Raw genomic sequence first — 20,438 nt, 5'->3', positions numbered from 1 at the left:
GTACCAATTGAAGATCCAGACTGTATTATGTATGTTGACGGAATTAATCCAGAAGGTACACGAATCTCAGGATACGCCATAGTAAACCAGGAGAATCAGGTCTTGGAATCTGCCACTTTTGAAATTGCCTATACCGACTCTAGGCATGCCTTTGGGGTGGCCCATGATTTCGGACAACTATGGAAAAATAGGGGATTCCTAACCTCACAGGGGAATGAGATATCCCATAAACAGCTAGTATCTGCTTTGTTGCAAGCCCTCATGTTCCTCAAACGCATTGCCATTGTCAAATGTACTGCCCACACTACCGGAAATTCTCTGGTTGATATAGGGAATCGTTGTGCTGACCAAGAGGCCAAACAGGCCTCTTGTGACCAACAGATGGTAGTGCCAAAAATTATGAGTCAGACTAAAAATCCTGCGAAGGATAAGTTAGCCTCGGAAAAACCAATGCCAACCATCCAAGATGTTATAAAAGCACAGGAGGACGCTCCTGAAAAAGTTAAACTGTTGTGGAAATATTATGCATGTACTTATGACAATGTTTCTAAACTCTGGACCACTCCCGCGGAAGAGACTTGCATGTCTGACGAGTTGGCTCTATGGGTTATTGAATGTATGCATTTTGCTACTCATTGTGGAGCAAGGACCACGAGTGACACATTTTTGGCTACTTGGTGGCACCCTCGACTCCAGGCGCTCACCCAGAACATCAGTAGTCGTTGCCTGGTTTGCCAGCAACATAATCCAGGGAAGGGAGTCCCCTGTGATTGGGGTAAAACGCCCCTACCCGAAGGTACCTTTGAGACATTTTAGTTGGACTACATTGAGTTGCAAAAAGTTGTGTTACAAATATGTGTTAGTAATAGTAGATGTGTTTAGCAGATGGATTGAAGCCTACCCTACCCTGGACAATAAGGCTCAAACTGTTGTTAAAGTGTTAATGAGGGAAATTGTTCCTAGATATGGTATCTCAGCTCGACTGATGACCACCTATGTTCTTTCTCTGACTCAGGCTCTGCGACTAGCTCACAACCAGGTTCAAGATGCTCACCTCGACCTCCCAGTTTTACCCGAATTGTCCCTCGTGGCACCAGGGAAGTATGGATTCGGAAGGGATTAGAGCCACCATGGGAGGAGCCTTTTCAGGTGTTACTCACTACCCCCACTGCAGCCAAGGTTGAGGAGGAAAGTGCCTGGGTTCACCTGCACCACTGCAAGCTCACCACCCTCTAACGAACCTATTTTACTGGTTATTATAACTCCTGTTTCTGTTCCAGACTTCCTCTTCTCCATAGCTGAACAAGGCCGTTGGCATCCTAATTAGAACGTGGACCAGTTTGAACTTTTACCCATAGTGATAGACAGCCAGCTACACCGACGGTGACCTGAGAAGAGAGACGGGAAAACTGAACTCTTTTAATCAGCAAAATAATTGGAATATTTATCTGAATCCTGAGCCATAAGATGAAACTGTCTGTATGCCACAGTCTGTATAATAGTGTTGATATATGACAGTTTCGGCGCATGGGAGGGGAGACATGAGCTACATGTCTTATGTTTATGCGCAAAATGGGAACTTTTCTAGATGTTGGGTGTGTTCACATTCCCTATACATTCCCTATACATTCCAAAGGGGGAGTTCCACTAACCCTAACTGAGACTGTCAGGAAATAGAGTGTGAACGGATGAATGCGATACTCCTAGAATGATCCTAAGTGTTATCATGGAATGATAAAAGGGGGGAATGTGAATGTTTAAAAATGTATAGAGAGATTGAAGTTGAGAACGTGGGAATTGTATAGGGACAGTATAAGCTAACAAACAATTCATGGTGGAATAGCCATGACATCTCAGACTCGAGACTGCGAAATGTTACAACACTAACACATATTGAAACAAAACCCACAGCTTGCAGAAAAACCTCAAGGTCTTATTAAATCATGTTATTAACCTGAAACATTGACAGAAGGTCTTTGTTTAAAATCGGAACATGCTTGGGTCGGCTTATGAGTGGACAAAGGGAAGGAGGGATCAAAAGAGATGGGCTGAGCTGGGATGTCACTCTGGCCCTATCTTGTTATCTTTTGCCGAAAATGTATAACCATCGTCCCTTTACAATGTAACGTCACTTTGTCCGTAGGAAGTGAGTGCGTTCGAACAGACTTGCATTCCTTCTGTCTGATAAAGTCCCCGATCGGGATTTGCTTTTTAAATAAAAGCTTGCTTTGTTTAAAGCACAAACGGTATTCGTTTCAGTAATTTTGCTGAACCAGATTGAGGTAAAAGAATCCAGGAATCAACACCCCCACTGAGCCCACCAGCGGAGAAGGGTCAATAATACTCGCAGGCATCGTCTGGCACCGCCTCTCATCTCCCTGAAATATTGTCTAAAAGCTGGAGCCTTTCTGTGTGTTCAAGTGGAAAATTGAGAGAGTCAGTGTGTATAACAGAAAACGATCGAGAGAGCGTGTGTGTGTCTGATAGGCATCGGGCTCTGGGAATCATTCCCCGGGGTTGTGCTCTCTGGGGTGTTTGTGTCAGATTTCTAACCCGTGCTGGACCTGCCCTGGGAGTGTTTGATGGGATAGTGTAGAGGGAGCTTTACTCTGTATCTATCCCATTCTGTACCTGCCCTATGATTTTATGGGACAGTGTAGAGGCAGCTTTATTTTGTAGCTAACCCGTGCTGTACCTGCCCTGGCAGTGTTTGATGGGACAGTGTAGAAGGAGCTTTATTTCTGTATCTAACCAATGCAGCATCGACTCTGGAATGCTTGGGACAGAGTAGAGGGAGATATAATCCGTATCTAACCTGTGTTGTCCCTGCCCTTGGAATGTAGGTGGGACAGTGTTGAGGGAGCTTTACTCTGTATCTAAGCAAGGCAAATATATCCTTCCTTAGATAAGGAGAGCAAAACTGTGCACAGTACTCCAGGTGTAGTCTCACCAAAGCCCTGTACAATTGTAGAGCGAAGTTAGAGAGAGGGTTACCCTTAATCTAAATTATGCTGTACCTGCCCTAGGAGTGTTTATTTGGAAAGTGTAGAGGGAGCTTTACTTAGTATCTAACCAATGCAGCACATGCCCTGGGAGTGGTTGATGGGACAGTGTGGAGGCAGCTTTACTCTGTATCCAACCCGTGCCATACCTGCCCTGGGTGTGTTTGATGGGACAGTCGAGAGAGAACTTTTTGCTGTAGCTAACCTGTACTATACCTGCCCTGGGAGTGTTTGATGGAGCAGTGTAGACGGAGATTTACTTTGTATCTGCATCAAGATAAATGGGTCATTTTTCTGTTGGCAAACAGTGACTAGTGGAGAGCTGCAGGGATCGGTGCTGGGTCCTCAACTATTTACAATCTATATTAATGACTTGGATGAAGGGACTAACTGTAATGTAGTCAAGTTTGCTGATGATACAAAGATGGGTGAGAAAGCAAATTGTGAGGAGGTCACAAAAAATGTGCAAAGTGATAGACAGGCTAAGTGAGTGGGAAAAAATTTGGCAAATGGTGTACAATGTAGGAATATGTAAGGTAATCCACGTTGGCATAAAAAATAGAAAAGCAAATTATAGTTTAAATGGTGAAAAATTGCAAAGTGCTGCATTATAGTGGGACCTGGGGGTCCTTGTGCATGAAACACAAAAAGTTAGTATGCATGTACAGCAAGTAATCAGGAAGGCAAATGGAATATTAGCCCTTATTGCAAGGGAAATGGAGTATAAAAGCAGAGAAGTATTTCTACAACTGTACAGGGTGTTGGTGAGGCCACACCTAGAGTACTGCGTGTAGTTTTGGTCTCCGTATTTAAGGAAGGATATACTTGCATTGGAGGCTGTTCAGAGAAGGGACACTAGGTTGATTCCAGAAATGAGGGGGTTGACTGATGAAGATAGTTTGAGTAGGTTGGCCTATACCCATTGGAGTTCAGAAGAATGAGAGCTGATCTTATCGAAACAGATAAGAAAATAAGGGGCCTCGACAAGGTTGATGCAGAGAGGATATTTCCATTCATCAGGGAAACTAAAACTAGGAGACATAGTATCAGAATAAAAGGCTGCCCATTTAAAACTGAGATGAGGAAGAATTTATTCTCTCAGATGGTTGTAAGTCTATGGAATTCTCTTCCCAGAGCGCTGTGGAGTCTGGTTCATTGAATATATTTAAGGCGGAGATCGACAGATTTTTGAGCGATAAGGGATAAAGGTTTATATGCAGCGGGCAGGGAACTGGAGCTGAGTCCATGATGAAATCAGCCATGATCCTATTAAATGATGGAGCAGGCTCGAGGGGCCAGGTGGCCTTCTCCTGCCCTTGGAATGTCTGGTGGGACAGTGATGAGGAAGCTGTACTCTGTATCAAAGCAACTCAAGTATACCCTTCCTCAGATAAAGAGGCCAAAACTGTGCAAAGTACTCCAGGTGTGGTCTCACCAAGGTCCTGTGCAATTGCAGAGCGAGGTTAGAGAGAGGATTACCCTCTATCTAAATTATGCTGTACCTGCCTTGGGAGAGTTTGATGGGACTGTGCAGAGAGAGACTTACTCTATATCTAACAAGTGCTGTACCTGCCCTGGGAGTGTTTGGGATGTTGTAGACTGAGATTTACTCGACATCACCCCTGGTAGTGTTTGGGATAGGCTGGAGTGAGATTTACTTTGTATCTAACTCGTCCAGTACCGGTAATCCTGACATCAGTAGCGGGAAAATGCTACAATCTATTATTAAGCACGTGGTAACAGGACACTTCGGAAGTGATAACAGGATTGGGCAGAATTAACACGGATTTATTAAAGGGAAATTGTTCTTGACAAATCTGTTGGTGTTTTTTGAGGTTGTAACTCGTAGGATTGATAAGGGGGAACCACCGGATGTGGTGTATTTAGATTTACAGAAGGCATTCAATGAGGTGCCATACAAGAGATTATTAAACAAAATTAGGACTCATGAGATTGAAAGTAATATACGAGCAAGGATTAAGGATTGGTTAATGGACAGAAAACAGAGAGTAGGAATAAACGGGTGATTTTCAGGTTGGCAGGCTGTAACTGGTGGGGTGCTGCAAGGATCCGTGCTTGGGCCCCAGCTATTCACAATCTATATCAATAATTTGGATGAGGGGACCAAATGTAATATAGCGAAGTTTGCTGAGGATACAAAGCTAGTTGGTAATGTAAGTGTGAGAAGGATGAAAAGAGGTTTCAAAGGGATATATACAGGCTCAGTGAGTGGGCAAGAACATGGTAAATGGAATATAATGTGAAGAAATGTTAAGTTAGACATTGATAGTAAAAATAGAAAGGCAGAGTATTTTTTTTAAATGGTGAGAAATTGGGAAATGTTGGTGTTCAGAGAGACCTGGGTGTTCTTGTACACAAATCGCTGAAAGTTAATATGAAGTCCAGCAAGCAATTAAGAAAGCAAATGCTATAATGGCCTTTGTACAAAAAGATTTGAGTACTTACGTCTTACTGCAATTATACAGGGCCCTGGTGAGACCACACCAGGAGTATTGTGTACTGTTTTGGTCTCCTTACCTAAGGAAAGATAAACTTGCTGCAGAGGGAGTGCAATGAAGGTTCATCAGACTGATTCCTGGGATGGGGGGATTGTCCTGAGAGAATGAGTAGACATGGCCTATATTCCCCAGCATTTAGAAGGAGAGGTGAGAGGTAACACGCACATCCCATAAACAAATTTTTAAAGAGAGATCGGAGGTGTTTCAATTTGATCAAGGACACCAGCCAAATTATTAGAAACACTTCCTGTCGTTCAGGACCTGTGTCCAGGGACAAGGTGATGGGTTACCTGATCATCTTTGGGTTAAATGTTGTGCTAATCGAGCTGCGCACCTCGTGCCAGCATCAAACACTCTCCAGTCGGGCACAGCACAGGTTAGATACAGAGTGAACCCATCGGTCGCTCCCCGACACAGATACTGAGGGACAGGGAGTGTCAGGGACACTGACATTTCTCACTCTAAGGTATAAATTGATCCTGTACCTCTCCCCATTAATGATGGGCTCCACACGGGTCGAATCCTGCTCATGTTTCCCTTCCTGTAGCAGCACTGAGCTCAACCCAGCCCATAATGAGCAGGGCTCAGGGAGTTTGGTTGCTAGGCACTGCAGTGATGTCATAAAGCAGGGCCATTCAGCCCAGCTGGTCATCCCCTTGTCCCTTTAAAAGGTGGAGAGCTGGGGCATCCTGTTTCAACACACATCCCCCTGTTCATACTGAGAATCCCCAGGGAAGGCCCAAGGTCCAGAGTGTGGAACACAACCAAAGGGGAAAGAGGAGGAGAGCTGGGACATCCTGTCTCAACACACATCCCCCTGTTCATTCTGAGAATCCCAGGGGATGGCCCAAGTCCCACAGTGTGGAACAGAACCAAGGGGGAAAGAGGAGGAGAGAAGTGGAGGTAAATCAAGGATTGGGGACTGAGGGCCATCAAGCTTGTTTTAGAGCTTGTAGGCTTCAGGAGGGGAAGTGTGAGTAAGAAACATAGAAAATAGGTGCAGGCGTAGGCCATTCGGCCCTTCGAGCATGCAGCACCATTCAATAAGATCATGGCTGATCATTCACCTCAGTACCCCTTTCCTGCTTTCTCTCCATACGCCTTGATCCCTTTAGCCATAAGGGCCATATCTAACCCACTCTTGAATATATCTAACGAACTGGCATGAACAACTCTCTGCAGTAGAGAATTCCACAGGTTAACAAGTCTCTGAGTGAAGAAGTTTCTCCTCAACTCGGTCCTAAATGGCTTACCCCTTATCGTTAGACTGTGACCCCTGGTTCTGGACTTCCCCAACATTGGGAACATTCTTCCCGCATCTAACTTGTCCAGTCCCGTCAACATTTTATATGTTTCTATGAGATCCTCTCTCATTCTTCTAAACTGCAGTGAATACAGGCCCAGTCGAACCAGTCTCTCAACATAGGTCAGTCCTGCCATCCCGAGAATCAATCTGTTGAACCTTCACTGCACTCCCTCAATAGCAAGAACGTCCTTCCTCAGATTAGGGGACCAAAACTGAACACAATATTCCAGGTGAGGCCTCAGCAAAAGTCTATACAACTGCAGTAAGACCTCCCTGCTCCTACACTCAAATCCCCTAGCTATGAAGGCCAACATGCCATTTGCCTTCTTCACCACCTGCTGGACCTGCATGCTAACTTACAATGACTGATGTACCATGACACCCTTGTCTCATTGCACCTCCCCTTTTCTTAATCTGTCGCCATTCAGATAATATTCTGTCTTCATGTTTTAGCCACCAAAGTGGATAACCTCACATTTATCCACATTATACTGCATCTGCAATGCATTTGCCCACTCACCTAACCTGTCCAAGTCACCCTGCAGCCTTTTAGCATCCTCCTCACAGCTCACACCACCATCCAGCTTAGTGTCATCTGCAAACTTGGAGATATTACACTCAATTCCTTCTTCTAAATCATTGATGCATATTGTAAATATCTGGAGTCCCAGCACTGAGCCCTGCGGCTCCCCACTAGTCACTGCTTGCCATTCTGAAAAGGACTTGTTTATCCAAATTCTCTGCTTCCTGTCTGCCAACCAGTTCTCTATCCACGTCAATACATTACCCCCAATACCCTGTGCTTTAATTTTGCACACCAATCTCTTGTGTGGGATCTTGTCAAAAACCTTTTGAAAGTCCACATCCACTGGTTCTCCCTTGTCCACTCTACTAGTTACTTCCTCAAAAAATTTTAGAAGACTTGTCATAAATCCATGCTGACTTGGACCGATCCAAATGTGCTGCTATTTCATCTTTAACAATTGATTCCAACATTTTCCCCACTACGAATGTCAGGCTAACCAGTCCATAATTCCCCATTTTCACTCTCTCGACTTTTTAAAAAAGTAGTGTTACATTAGCTACCCTCCAGTCCAAAGGAACTGATCCAGAGTTGATAGACTGTTGGAAAATGATCACCAATGCATTCAGTATTTCGAGGGCCACTTCCTTAACTACAGTGGGATTCAGACTGTAGTTTCAGGATCCAGGGAGGGAAAAAGGAACAGATGGGGAGACTGGTGTGGATTCCAGCACAGTGATGATGTCGGGGGAGGGAGATTGTGTCGGGCCGTGTATTAGGGGTGTAGGAGGGACAAGAGAGGAAAGGTCAGAGGAGGAAATACTGCAGCAGTGTCCATCAATAGTGAGAGAGAGAAGGTGGGGGTCAGAGTGGGCCCTGGACAGGTCAGGAAACTGTTTGTTTGCTGTGACCAGCTTTCCTTCTGTCACAAATAGCCTCCTGTAGCCCAGTGACACAAACAGCCCATTAAACGCCACCAATGTCCTTTGGTCTGGTGAGGTCTCCCTTTGTGAAACATCGGCTGTTGTTAAAGCTTCTCATTCTGACTCGCTCAAAGTGAGACAGTATCCACTGTCCCTTTTATTCCATGGGCTTCATCTTTGCTGGTATTGGTAACACGCCCGGGATCACTAAACACAAAACCCAGTCTGTTAATCACTTTCAGCTACTGGACTGAGTGTGTGCCCCACAGCATCTCTCTCACCTTCAATGTGTGAATAGAACATCACGCCTGCAAAGCTGGTTTAAGTTTATATCCAGGCAGCAAATCTATTTAGGAAAAGCCTGAAGGCCGATGAGATACTGCTCAGGTGCCAGTGTGCTGCTGGTTTGTCCGGTATTTGCCTGTAATGCAAAGTAACTGAACATTTATCCCAGTGCAACCTTTGCTGTAATGAAATGTGTCTTTTAATAAGCCTCATGTCCTTGCTCATTTCTGCTGCAATTGTGTAGAAAGAGGATGTGTGAAGTGATGGTGTTTGTATGGAGATGAGAAACAAGGAAACGGTATCGGTGTGTGGCAGTGACACAGCCTTGTGGTCAGAGGCAGAACCATGCACCAATAGCCTTGAGCTTATGGTTTGAGCAGGGTCAGTTCATGAATGCTCAAGCTAAGAGGTGCCAGGGATCGGGAGCAGCGGCAGTAAATAAAATCTAAATGTAAATTCCGATGTAGTTTATCTTCATTTATTCCTATTATAATAGCTTTTCCTGAATGTGGCCCATGCCAAGTGCCAGGGTATCGGATCAGGCCCACCATAGAAAATGAGTTTGACACCTTGAGGGAGACAATGTCAACCGGATTCGCCCATTCACCAACCGAACAACTTCTTTACAAACTCAAGCTAGTTTGTAAGGCGTGACCATGTTTCCCGGAATCCATGTTGTGTCTGTAATGGCCCCTTCCCTTTCCCCATGATGGAAAACAGCATCTCTCAGGATCCCGTCAAGCACCTTCCCAGTGATCGAGGTCACGTTGATGGGCCTTCAGTTCCCAACTTGTGGCCAATTTGCAAAACTTGAACTATGTGTGCTACCTTCCAATCTCGGGGAACAACCCATGACTCTACTGAGCTGATGGAGATATGGGCAAGGGGCTGACAGAGCACCCATCCCATCTCTTTAAACACCCTTGGGTGGATATCATCCGTACCTTACAATGTCAAGGTGAACCCGCATGGCGACTTTGCTGTCAATGAAGAGTGATTAGAAAGACCAAAGTGCCATTTGCCCCTCTCAGTGTGACCCTGAAGGACTGTGTCCAGGCTGAAGTTCTCCCCCCATACGATACTCCGCCCAGATTGTCCTCACTGAGCTCCAGCCAGGTGATGCTAAACTCTCGGGTGGGAAAGAAAGAAATCCACACCAATGTGTTGAAAGCAACAAGAATTTATTTGTCTTTCTCCCAAATATTAAACTCCAGTCCAGTTACGGGAGTTATTGACATCAGCGGAAACAAACCCCAACTGTCAGAATGAATATGGTTCAGTCCGGATGTGATTAACAGCAGCAATAATAGCAGAATCCCACCCCTGCAGTCACTTGTGAACTCTCTGGTGTTTCAGCAGGGTGGATGACTGAGTGAATCCCCTCCCACACTCAGAGCAGGTGAACGGCCTCTCCCCAGCGTGAATTCGCTGGTGCCTCAGCAGGTGGGAGGACCGAGCGAATCCCTTCCCACAATCGGGGCAGGTGAACGGCCTCTCCCCAGTGTGAACTCGCTGGTGTATCAGCAGGTTGGATGACTGAGTGAATCCTTCCCCACAATCGGGGCAGGTGAACGGCCTCTCCCCGGTGTGAACTCGCTGGTGTGCCAGCAGGTGGGAGGACCGAGGGAATCCCTTCCCACAATCGGAGCAGGTGAACGGCCTCTCCCCAGTGTGAACTCGCCGATGTGTTTCCAGCTGGGATGGGTAGTTGAAACATTTCCCACAGTCCGCACATTTACACAGTTTCTCCCCAGTGTGACTGCACTTGTGTTTCTCCAGGTTGGATGATCGGCTGAAGCCTTGTCCACACACAGAGCACGTGTACTGTTTCTCCCCGCTGTGAACAGTGCTTTTTGCTTCCATGATCAAAGGCCGTTGATATTCCGTTCCCGATGAATCGAGTGACTCCGTCAGATCTTAATGTGATGTTTGGTTTGGGCCTCTGGATGACAAATCCTCCCCTTTTAATACCCTGTAAAGTGAGTTTCAAACAGGAAAAAGGGTGGGTGAGAGAGGACCCACAAAAACACAAAGGCAGGTTGTGAAATTGAGCTGAATGAACCTGGCTATTTGTGCGGCCATCAGCAGAAGAAAAGTGACCATGAAAGCTGACGGATTGTTCTAATAACGCAACTGGTCACTAATGTCCTGCAGGGAAGGGAACCCACCAACCGGTCTGGGCCGACACAAGACTCTGGCCTCTATGGGAGGAGGGAGAGGTGGGCGGGGTGAAGGGGAGGGAATTTGAACATCTGCAACTCGACCAGAACTTTGACAGAACCTCCCAAACCTACAACCTATCCCGCCTAGATGGACCAGGGCAGCAGGTGGATGGAAATCCATCACCTCCAAGTTCCCCTCCAAGTCTCACACCATCCTGACTTGGGCCTATATCACCGTTCCTACATCGTCACTGGGTGAAAATCCTGGAACTCCTCACCTAACAGCATTGTGGGAGGACCTTCACCACACGGACTGCAGCGGTTCGAGAAGGCCCACCATCACCTTGTCAAGGGGCAAATGGAAATTGGAAATGTATTCTGGCCCTACGAGCGACACCCACATCCTAAGAATGGATTAAAACAAATCTGTATATTGAAAGCCTCTGCAGAAATACTTGTTCCTAAAACAATACTCTTCTACATTGTGCGGGCAGTGTCTGTTTCACAACCTAATCTCCCCTAGAATCCACCGCCGTTAACAGTCTCTCATCGGAAATTGTTCGTCCCGACTGGGCCCAGAGGTTCTGGGGGTTAAACCCAGCAGCTTCACCCCCTCTCCACTCCAGGTCAAACTGATGCAACAAACAGACGCACACAGGAGGCCAGGGAGCGACTTCCGTATCCAGCACCCACCCTGATACAGAGCGGCTCTGGATTGGTCGCTCTGTGTTTCCAGTATCGATGCACTGAAGATCAGCATATGAGGGAGAAGTGAATAGAGGCTTATGCTGAGAGAGTTAGAACCATAGAATCAGAGAATGGTTACAGCACGGAACAAGACCATTCAGCCCGTCGAGCCCGTGCCAGCTCTGTGCAAGAGCACCTCAGCTAGTCCCACTCCCCCACCCTTACCCCACAGCCATGCAAATGTTTTTCTTTCAGGTACTTATCCAACTCCCTTTTGAAAGCCGTGATTGAGTCTACCTCCACCACCCTTTCAGGCTGTGCAATCCGGATATTAAACACTCGCTACGCAAAAAGGTTTTTTCTTGTGTCGCCTCTGGTTCTTTTGCCAATCACCTTAAATCTGTGTCCTCTGGTTCTCGACCCTTCTGCCAATGGGAACAGTATCTCTCGATCTACTCTGGCAAGACCACTCATGATTTTGAACACCTCGATCAAATCTCCTCTCAATCTTCTCCAAGGAGAACACAAGAAATAAGAGCGGGAGTAGGCCATTTGGCCCCTCGAGTCTGCTCCATCATTCAATAAAATCATGGCTGATCTGATCATGGACTCAACTCCACTTCCCCCTCGCTCCCAAAAACCTTTACTCCCATATCGCTCAAAAAATCTGTCTATCTCCGCCTTAAAAAAATTCAATGATCCAGCCTCCACAGCTTTCTGGGGCAGAGAATTCCACAGAATTAGAACCCTCTGAGAGAAAAAATTCCCCCTCATTTCAGTTTTAAATGGGCAACCCCTTATTCTGAAACAATGCCCCCTAGTTCTAGATTCTCCTGTGAGTGGAAATATCCTCTCTGCATCCACCTTGTCAAGCCCTCCAGTATGTTTTAAGTTTCAATAAGATCACCTCTCATTCTTCTGAACTTCAATGAGTATAGGTCCAAACTACTCAACCTTTCTTCATAAGTCAATGCCCTCATCTCAGGAATCAACCTAGTGAATCTTCTCTGAACTGCCTCCAATGAAAGTATATCCTTCCTTAAATACAGAGACCAAAACTGGACGCAGTACTCCAGGTGTGGCCTCACCAATACCCTGTACAGTTGTAGCAGGGCTTCTCTGTTTTTATACTCTATCCCCCTTGCAACCCCAGCTGCTCCTGTTTTGTACAGGTTCATCATAATATCCATGCGTTTGTACTCTATACTTCTATTTGTAAACAGGGATACTGTCAAGTGTAGTATAAACAGGGACAGGGTCTAGTGTAATATAAACAGAGGCAGGGTCGAATGTAATATAAACCGAGACTGGGTCATGTGTAATTATAAACAGTGACATGGTCTAGGGTAATATTTAGAATGACTCCTGGTGCCATGAACTAGTGAGTACAGAAATAGGAGGATAGAGCAGATGAATGCCTGGCTGGAGAGATGTTGCAGGAGGGAGGGCTTTAGATTCCTGATGCATTGGGACCGCTTCTGGAGAGAGGTGGGACCTGTACAAGCCGGACGGGTTGCACCTCAACAGAGCTGGGACCAATATCCTCGTCCGGGGGCAGGGGGGGGGGGGGGGGTTTGTCAGTGCTGTTGGGGAGGGTTTAAACTAGCTTGGCAGGGGATGGGAACCTGAGAATAGATTCAGTGGGAGGGAAGTAAAGCTGGAATTAGAAAGCAAAAATATAGAAAGTGAGTTGGAAGGACAGAGGAAAAAAGCAGGAAAAACAGGAAAAAAAACAAATTTAAAAGCTCTTTGTCTAAATGCACATAACATTTGTAACAAAATAGATGAATTGACGGCACAAATATATACAAATGGGTACGATCTGATACCCATTACAGAGATGTGGTTGCAAGGTGACAGGACTAGGAACTAAATATTCAGGGATATTTGACAATTCGGAAGGACAGACAGAAAGGAAAAGGAGGTGGGGTAGCTCTGTTAATAAAGAATGAGATCAGTGCGTTAGTGAGAAACGATATTTGCTCAGAGGATCAAGATATTGAATCAGTTTGGGTGGAGATGAGGAATAATAAAGGGAAAATCACTGGTGGACAGAGTCTATAGGCCCCTAACAGTAGCTACACTGTTGGACGGAGTATAAATCAAGAAATAATGGAGGCTAGTAATAAAGGAATGGCAATAATTATGGGTGATTTTAAACTTCATATTGATTGGACAAAGCAAATTGGCCAGGGTAGCCTTGAGGAGGAGTCCATACAGTGTATCTGGGATAGTTTCCTTGAACAGTATGTTGTGGAACCAACCAGGGAGCAGGCTATCTTAGATCTAGTACTGTGTAATGAGGCAGGATTAATAAATGATCTGGTACTAAAAGATCCTCTCGGAATGAGTGACCATAATATGGTTGAATTTCAAATTCAACCATATTCTGGTTGGTGAGAAAGTTGGTTCTCAAACCAGGGTCCCAAGCTGAAACAAAGGAGACTACAATGGTATGAGGGCAGAGTTGGCTAAATTGGACTGGGAAAATAGATTAAAGAATGGGATGGTTGATGAGCAGTGGCAGACATTTAAGGAGATATTTCATAACCTGCAACAAAAATATATCCCAATGAGAAGCAAAGACTGTAAGAGACGGGATAACCATCCGTGGCTAACTAAGGAAATAAGGGAGGTATCAAATTGAAAACAAAGGCATACAATGTGGCCAAGTCTAGTGGGAGGCCAGAGGTTCATGACATTTTTAAAAGCCAGCAGAGAATAGCTAAAAAAATGATTGAGAGGGAAGATAGATTATGAAAGAAAACTAGCACAAAATATAAAAACAGATAGTAAGAGTCCTTCATGGTAGAAGACACTAAAAACATCCCAGTAGTGGATAAGCGAGGGGCTATAGATAGGGAGGAACGCAATACAATCACTATCACTAATGACGTAGTACTAGGTAAAATAACAGGACTAAAGGCAGACAAGTCCCCTGGACCTGATGGCTTGCATCCTCGGATCTTAAGAGAAGTGGCTGCAGAGATCATGGATGCATTGGTTGTAATCTACCAAAATTCCCTGGATTCTAGGGCGGTCCCAACAGATTGGAAAGCCGCAAATGTAACGTGCCTATTTGAAAAAGGAAGCAGACAAAGAGCAGGACAATTTAGACCAGTTAGTCTAACATCTGTCATTGGGAAAATGCTGGAGTCCATTATTAAGGAAGCAGTAGCAGGACATTTGGAAAAGCATGATTCAATCAAGCAGATTCAACATGGTTTTATGAAAGGGAAATCATGTTTGACAAATTCACTGGAGTACTTTGAGGATGTAATGAGCAGGGTGGATAAGGGGGAAGCAGTGGGTGTGGTGTATTTGGATTTCCAGAAGGCATTCGATAAGGTGCCACATAAGAGGTTACTGCACAAGATAAAAGCTCACAGGGTTGGAGGTAATGTATTAACATGGATAGAGGATTGGCAAACCAACAGAAAACAGAGGGTCGGGATAAATGGTCATTTTCCAGTTGGCAAACATGACTAGTGGGATGCCGCAGGGATCGGTGCTGGGTCTTCAACGAATTACAATCCATATTAATGACTTGGATGAAGCGACCGAGTTTGCTGTCGTTACAAAAATTGTGCGGAGGACACAAAAAATCTGAAAAGGGATATAGACAGGTTAAGTGAGAGGGCAAACATTTGGCAGATGGAGTATAATGTGGGAAAATATGAAGTTATCCACTTTGGCAGAAATAATAGAAAAGCAAATTATAATTTAAATGGAGAAAAATTACAAAGCTGCATTACAGAGAGACTTGGGGGTCTTGTGCATGAAACACAAAAAGTTAGTATGCAGGTACGGCAAGTAATCAGGAAGGCAAATGGAATGTTGGCCTGTATTACAAGGGGGATAGAGTATAAAAGCAGAGAAGTCCTGCTGCAACTGTAAAAAGTATTGGTGAAGCCACACCTGGAGTACTGCGTACAGTTTTGGTCTCCGTATTGAAGGAAGGATATACTTGCATTGAAGGCTGTTCAGAGAAGGTTCACGAGGTTGATTCCGGTCTGCACCTGGGCAGGTCCGGAACCAATGTCCTAGGGGGAGTGTTTGCTAGTGCTGTTGGGGAGGAGTTAAACTAATATTGCAGGGGGATGGGAACCTATACAGGGAGACAGAGGGAGACAAAAAGGAGGCCAAAGCAAAAGACAGAAAGGAGATGAGGAAAAGTGGAGGGCAGAGAAACCCAAGGCAAAGAACAAAAAGGGCCACTGTAGAGCAAAATTCTAAAAGGACAAAGGGTGTTAAAAAAGTAAGCCTGAAGGCTTTGTGTCTTAATGCAAGGAGTATCCGCAATAAGGTGGATGAATTAATTGTGCAAATAGATGTTAACAAATATGATGTGATTGGGATTACGGAGACGTGGCTCCAGGATGATCAGGGCTGGGAACTCAACATCCAGGGTTATTCAACATTCAGGAAGGATAGAATAAAAGGAAAAGGAGGTGGGGTAGCATTGCTGGTTAAAGAGGAGATTAATGCAATAGTTAGGAAAGACATTAGCTTGGATGATGTGGAATCTATATGGGTAGAGCTGCAGAACACTAAAGGGCAAAAATCGTTAGTGGGAGTTGTGTACAGATCTCCAAACAGTAGTAGTGATGTTGGGGAGGGCATCAAACAGGAAATTAGGAGTGCATGCAATAAAGGTGCAGCAGTTATAATGGGTGACTTTAATATGCACATAGATTGGGCTAGCCAAACTGGAAGCAATACGGTGGAGGAGGATTTCCTGGAATGCAAAAGGGATGGTTTTCTAGACCAATATGTCGAGGAACCAACTAGGGGGGAGGCCATCTTAGACTGGGTGTTGTGTAATGAGAGAGGATTAATTAGCAATCTCATTGTGCGAGGCCCCTTGGGGAAGAGTGACCATAATATGGTGGAATTCTGCATTAGGATGGAGAATGAAACAGTTAATTCAGAGACCATGGTCCAGAACTTAAAGAAGGGTAACTTTGAAGGTATGAGGCATGAATTGGCTAAGATAGATTGGCTAATGATACTTAAGGGGTTGACTGTGGATGGGCAATGTCAGACATTTAGAGAACGCATGGATGAATTACAACAATTGTACATTCCTGTCTGGCGTAAAAATAAAAAAGGGAAGGTGGCTCAACCGTGGCTATCTAGGGAAATCAGGGATAGTATTAAAGCCAAGGAAGTGGCATACAAATTGGCCAGAAATAGCAGCGAACCTGGGGACTGGGAGAAATTTAGAACTCAGCAGAGGAGGACAAAGGGTTTGATTAGGGTAGGGAAAATGGAGTACGAGAAGAAGCTTGCAGGGAACATTAAGGCGGATTGCAAAAGTTTCTATAGGTATGTAAAGAGAAAGAGGTTAGTAAAGACAAACGTAGGTCCCCTGCAGTCAGAATCAGGGGAAGTCATAACGGGGAACAAAGAAATGGCAGACCAGTTGAACAAGTACTTTGGTTCAGTATTCACTAAGGAGGACACAAACAACCTTCCGGATATAAAAGTGGTCAGAGGGTCTATTAAGGAGGAGGAACTGAGGGAAATCTTTATTAGTCGGGAAATTGTGTTGGGGAAATTGATGGGATTGAAGGCCGATAAATCCCCAGGGCCTGATGGACTGCATCCCAGAGTACTTAAGGAGGTGGCCTTGGAAATAGCGGATGCATTGACAGTCATTTTCCAACATTCCATTGACTCTGGATCAGTTCCTATCGAGTGGAGGGTAGCCAATGTAACCCCACTTTTTAAAAAAGGAGGGAGAGAGAAAGCAGGGAATTATAGACCGGTCAGCCTGACCTCAGTAGTGGGTAAAATGATGGAATCAATTATTAAGGATGTCATAGCAGCGCATTTGGAAAATGGTGACATGATAGGTCCAAGTCAGCATGGATTTGTAAAAGGGAGATCATGCTTGACAAATCTTCTGGAATTTTTTGAGGATGTTTCCAATAAAGTGGACAAAGGAGTACCAGTTGATGTGGTATATTTGGACTTTCAGAAGGCTTTCGACAAGGTCCCACACAGGAGATTAATGTGCAAAGTTCAAGCACATGGGATTGGGGGTAGTGTGCTGACGTGGATTGAGAACTGGTTGTCAGACAGGAAGCAAAGAGTAGGAGTAAATGGGTACTTTTCGGAATGGCAGGCAGTGACTAGTGGGGTACCGCAGGGTTCTGTGCTGGGGCCCCAGCTGTTTACATTGTACATTAATGATTTAGACGAGGGGATTAAATGTAGTATCTCCAAATTTGCGGATGACACTAAGTTGGGTGGCAGTGTGAGCTGCGAGGAGGATGCTATGTGGCTACAGAGTGACTTGGATAGGTTAGGTGAGTGGGCAAATGCGTGGCAGATGAAGTATAATGTGGATAAATGTGAGGTTATCCACTTTGGTGGTAAAAACAGAGAGACAGACTATTATCTGAATGGTGACAGATTAGGAAAAGGGAAGGTGCAACGAGACCTGGGTGTCATGGTACATCAGTCATTGAAGGTTGGCATGCAGGTACAGCAGGCGGTTAAGAAAGCAAATGGCATGTTGGCCTTCATAGCGAGGGGATTTGAGTACAGGGGCAGGGAGGTGTTGCTACAGTTGTACAGGGCCTTGGTGAGGCCACACCTGGAGTATTGTGTACAGTTTTGGTCTCCTAACTTGAGGAAGGACATACTTGCTGTTGAGGGAGTGCAGCGAAGATTCACCAGACTGATTCCCGGGATGGTGGGACTGACCTATCAAGAAAGACTGAATCAACTGGGCTTGTATTCACTGGAGTTCAGAAGAGTGAGAGGGGACCTCATAGAAACGTTTAAAATTCTGACGGGTTTGGACAGGTTGGATGCAGGAAGAATGTTCCCAATGTTGGGGAAGTCCAGAACCAGGAGTCACAGTCTAAGGATAAGGGGTAAGCCATTTAGGACCGAGATAAGGAGAAACTTCTTCACCCAGAGAGTGGTGAACCTGTGGAATTCTCTACCACAGGAAGTAGTTGAGGCCAATTCACTAAATATATTCAAAAGGGAGTTAGATGAAGTCCTTACTACTCGGGGGATCAAGGGGTATGGCGTGAAAGCAGGAAGTGGGTACTGAAGTTTCATGTTCAGCCATGAACTCGTTGAATGGCGGTGCAGGCTAGAAGGGCTGAATGGCCTGCTCCTGCACCTATTTTCTATGTTTCTATGTTTCTATAGGGGGTTGACTTCTGAGGATAGGTTGAGTAGGTTGGGCCTATACACATTGGAGTTTCGAAGAATGAGAGGTGATCTTATTGAAACTTAATGATAATGAGGGGGCTCGCCAAGGTGGATGCAGAGAGGATATTTCCACTCATAGGGGAAACTAAAACTCGGGGGACATAGTCTCAGAATAAGGAGCCGCCCATTTAAAAGTGAGATGAGGAGGAATTTCCTCTATGAGGGTGGCAAATCCCTGGAATTCTGTGCCCCAAAGAGCTGTGCAAGCAGAGTCATTGAATAATTTAAGGTGGAGATAGACACATTTTTGAACGATAAGGGAATAAAGGGTTATGGGGAGTGGGCAGGGAAGTGGAGCCGAGTCCATGATCAGATCAGCCATGATCTTATTGAATGGGGAGCAGGCTCGAGGGGCCAAATGGCCTACTCCTGCTTTTATTTCTTATGTTATAGACTGTTTTCCCTCCACTCCCAATTTTCACCACCAATTCTGGCTGCGTTCAGTTCGACACTCACTGGCTCCCCTCCATCTCCTTCCCTGAAGGTGCTGACTCTGGCTGGGTTTAGTTCTGCACTCACTGCTTCCCCTCCCCTGAAGGAGCTGACTCTGATTGGGTTCAGTTCTACACTCATTGGTTCCCCTCCCCTGAAGGTACTGACTCGGGCTGGGTTCAGTTCTACACTCACTGCTTCCCCTCCCCTGAAGGTGCTGACTCTGGCTGGGTTCAGTTCCACACTCACTGGTTCCCCTCCCCTGAAGGTGTTGACTCTGGCTGGGTTCAGTTCTACACTCACTGGTTCCTCTCCCCTGAAGGTGCTGACTCTGGTTGGGTTCAGTTCTACAGTCACTGGTTCCCCTCCCCTGAAGGTACTGACTCTGGCTGGGTTTAGTTCTACACTCACTGGTTCCCCTCCCCTGAAGGTACTGACTCTGGCTGGGTTCAGTTCCACACTCACTGGTTCCCCTCCCCTGAAGGTACTGACTCTGGCTGGGTTCAGTTCCACACTCACTGGTTCCCCTCCCCTGAAGGTACTGACTCTGGCTGGGTTCAGTTCTACACTCACTGGTTCCCCTCCCCTGAAGGTACTGACTCTGGCTGGGTTCAGTTCCACACTCACTGGTTCCCCTCCCCTAAAGGTACTGACTCTGGCTGGGTTCAGTTCTACACTCACTGGTTCCCCTCCCCTGAAGGTACTGACTCTGGCTGGGTTCAGTTCCACACTCACTGGTTCCCCTCCCCTAAAGGTACTGACTCTGGCTGGGTTCAGTTCTACACTCACTGGTTCCCCTCCCCTGAAGGTACTGACTCTGGCTGGGTGCAGTTCCAGACACTGACATCTTTCACTTTGTTCCGGCACCAAGATAGCAGCGCATGCGCTATGCTACTCACTGAACCAAGATGGCGGAGCGATGAACCTGCCTTCCTGTACCAAGCTGGCCGCCGTTAGTCTGGGCCTGTGACCGGGAGAACGACCCGAAGCTGCAACTGCCGATATTCCGGTTATTATTCCGGGCTTGCGGCGGGCACCGGATGTTTATGCAGCATCCCCGGCACCCCGCTGGTCCATTATTCCGCTCCGTCCCGCTGAAAAGCACACTTCTAAGGAGCCTGTCCAAACTGTGTCTCCTCCGCCATTACACGCACCGCGCATGCTCCAAACACACCCAAGATCGGCGCCTGCGCACTGAGCTCCTGTAGTCTGGGTGCGGCACATTCTTCCGCGCGGCGCATGCTGGGTACATAAGACCATGAGAAATTTGAGTTGGAGTGGGCCACCCGGACCCCTGAGCCTGCTCCCCATTCAATAAGATCATGGCTGGTCTGATCATAGACTCAGCTCCACCTCTCTGCCC

The 20,438-nt window shown here is 46.0% G+C and overlaps 1 protein-coding gene across 1 annotated transcript; it reads right to left on the bottom strand.

Moving 5' to 3' along the window:
• Positions 1–9,722: 9,722 nt before the first annotated feature.
• LOC139235647 (zinc finger protein 239-like) lies at positions 9,723–20,219 on the bottom strand. Its single transcript, XM_070866695.1, has 2 exons — positions 19,975–20,219; positions 9,723–10,530 (listed from the first exon to the last, which is right to left on the bottom strand). The coding sequence occupies exon 2, from the start codon at positions 10,419–10,421 to the stop codon at positions 9,888–9,890; it is 534 nt and encodes a 177-aa protein (XP_070722796.1). The 5' UTR covers positions 10,422–10,530; positions 19,975–20,219; the 3' UTR covers positions 9,723–9,887.
• Positions 20,220–20,438: the final 219 nt, after the last annotated feature.

The sequence above is a fragment of the Pristiophorus japonicus genome, chromosome 23 (assembly GCF_044704955.1).
Source record: "Pristiophorus japonicus isolate sPriJap1 chromosome 23, sPriJap1.hap1, whole genome shotgun sequence".
NCBI classification, from domain to species: Eukaryota; Metazoa; Chordata; class Chondrichthyes; family Pristiophoridae; genus Pristiophorus; species Pristiophorus japonicus.
The sequence above is the reverse complement of the archived record's forward strand: the minus strand, read 5'-3'. Positions and strand labels throughout refer to the sequence as shown.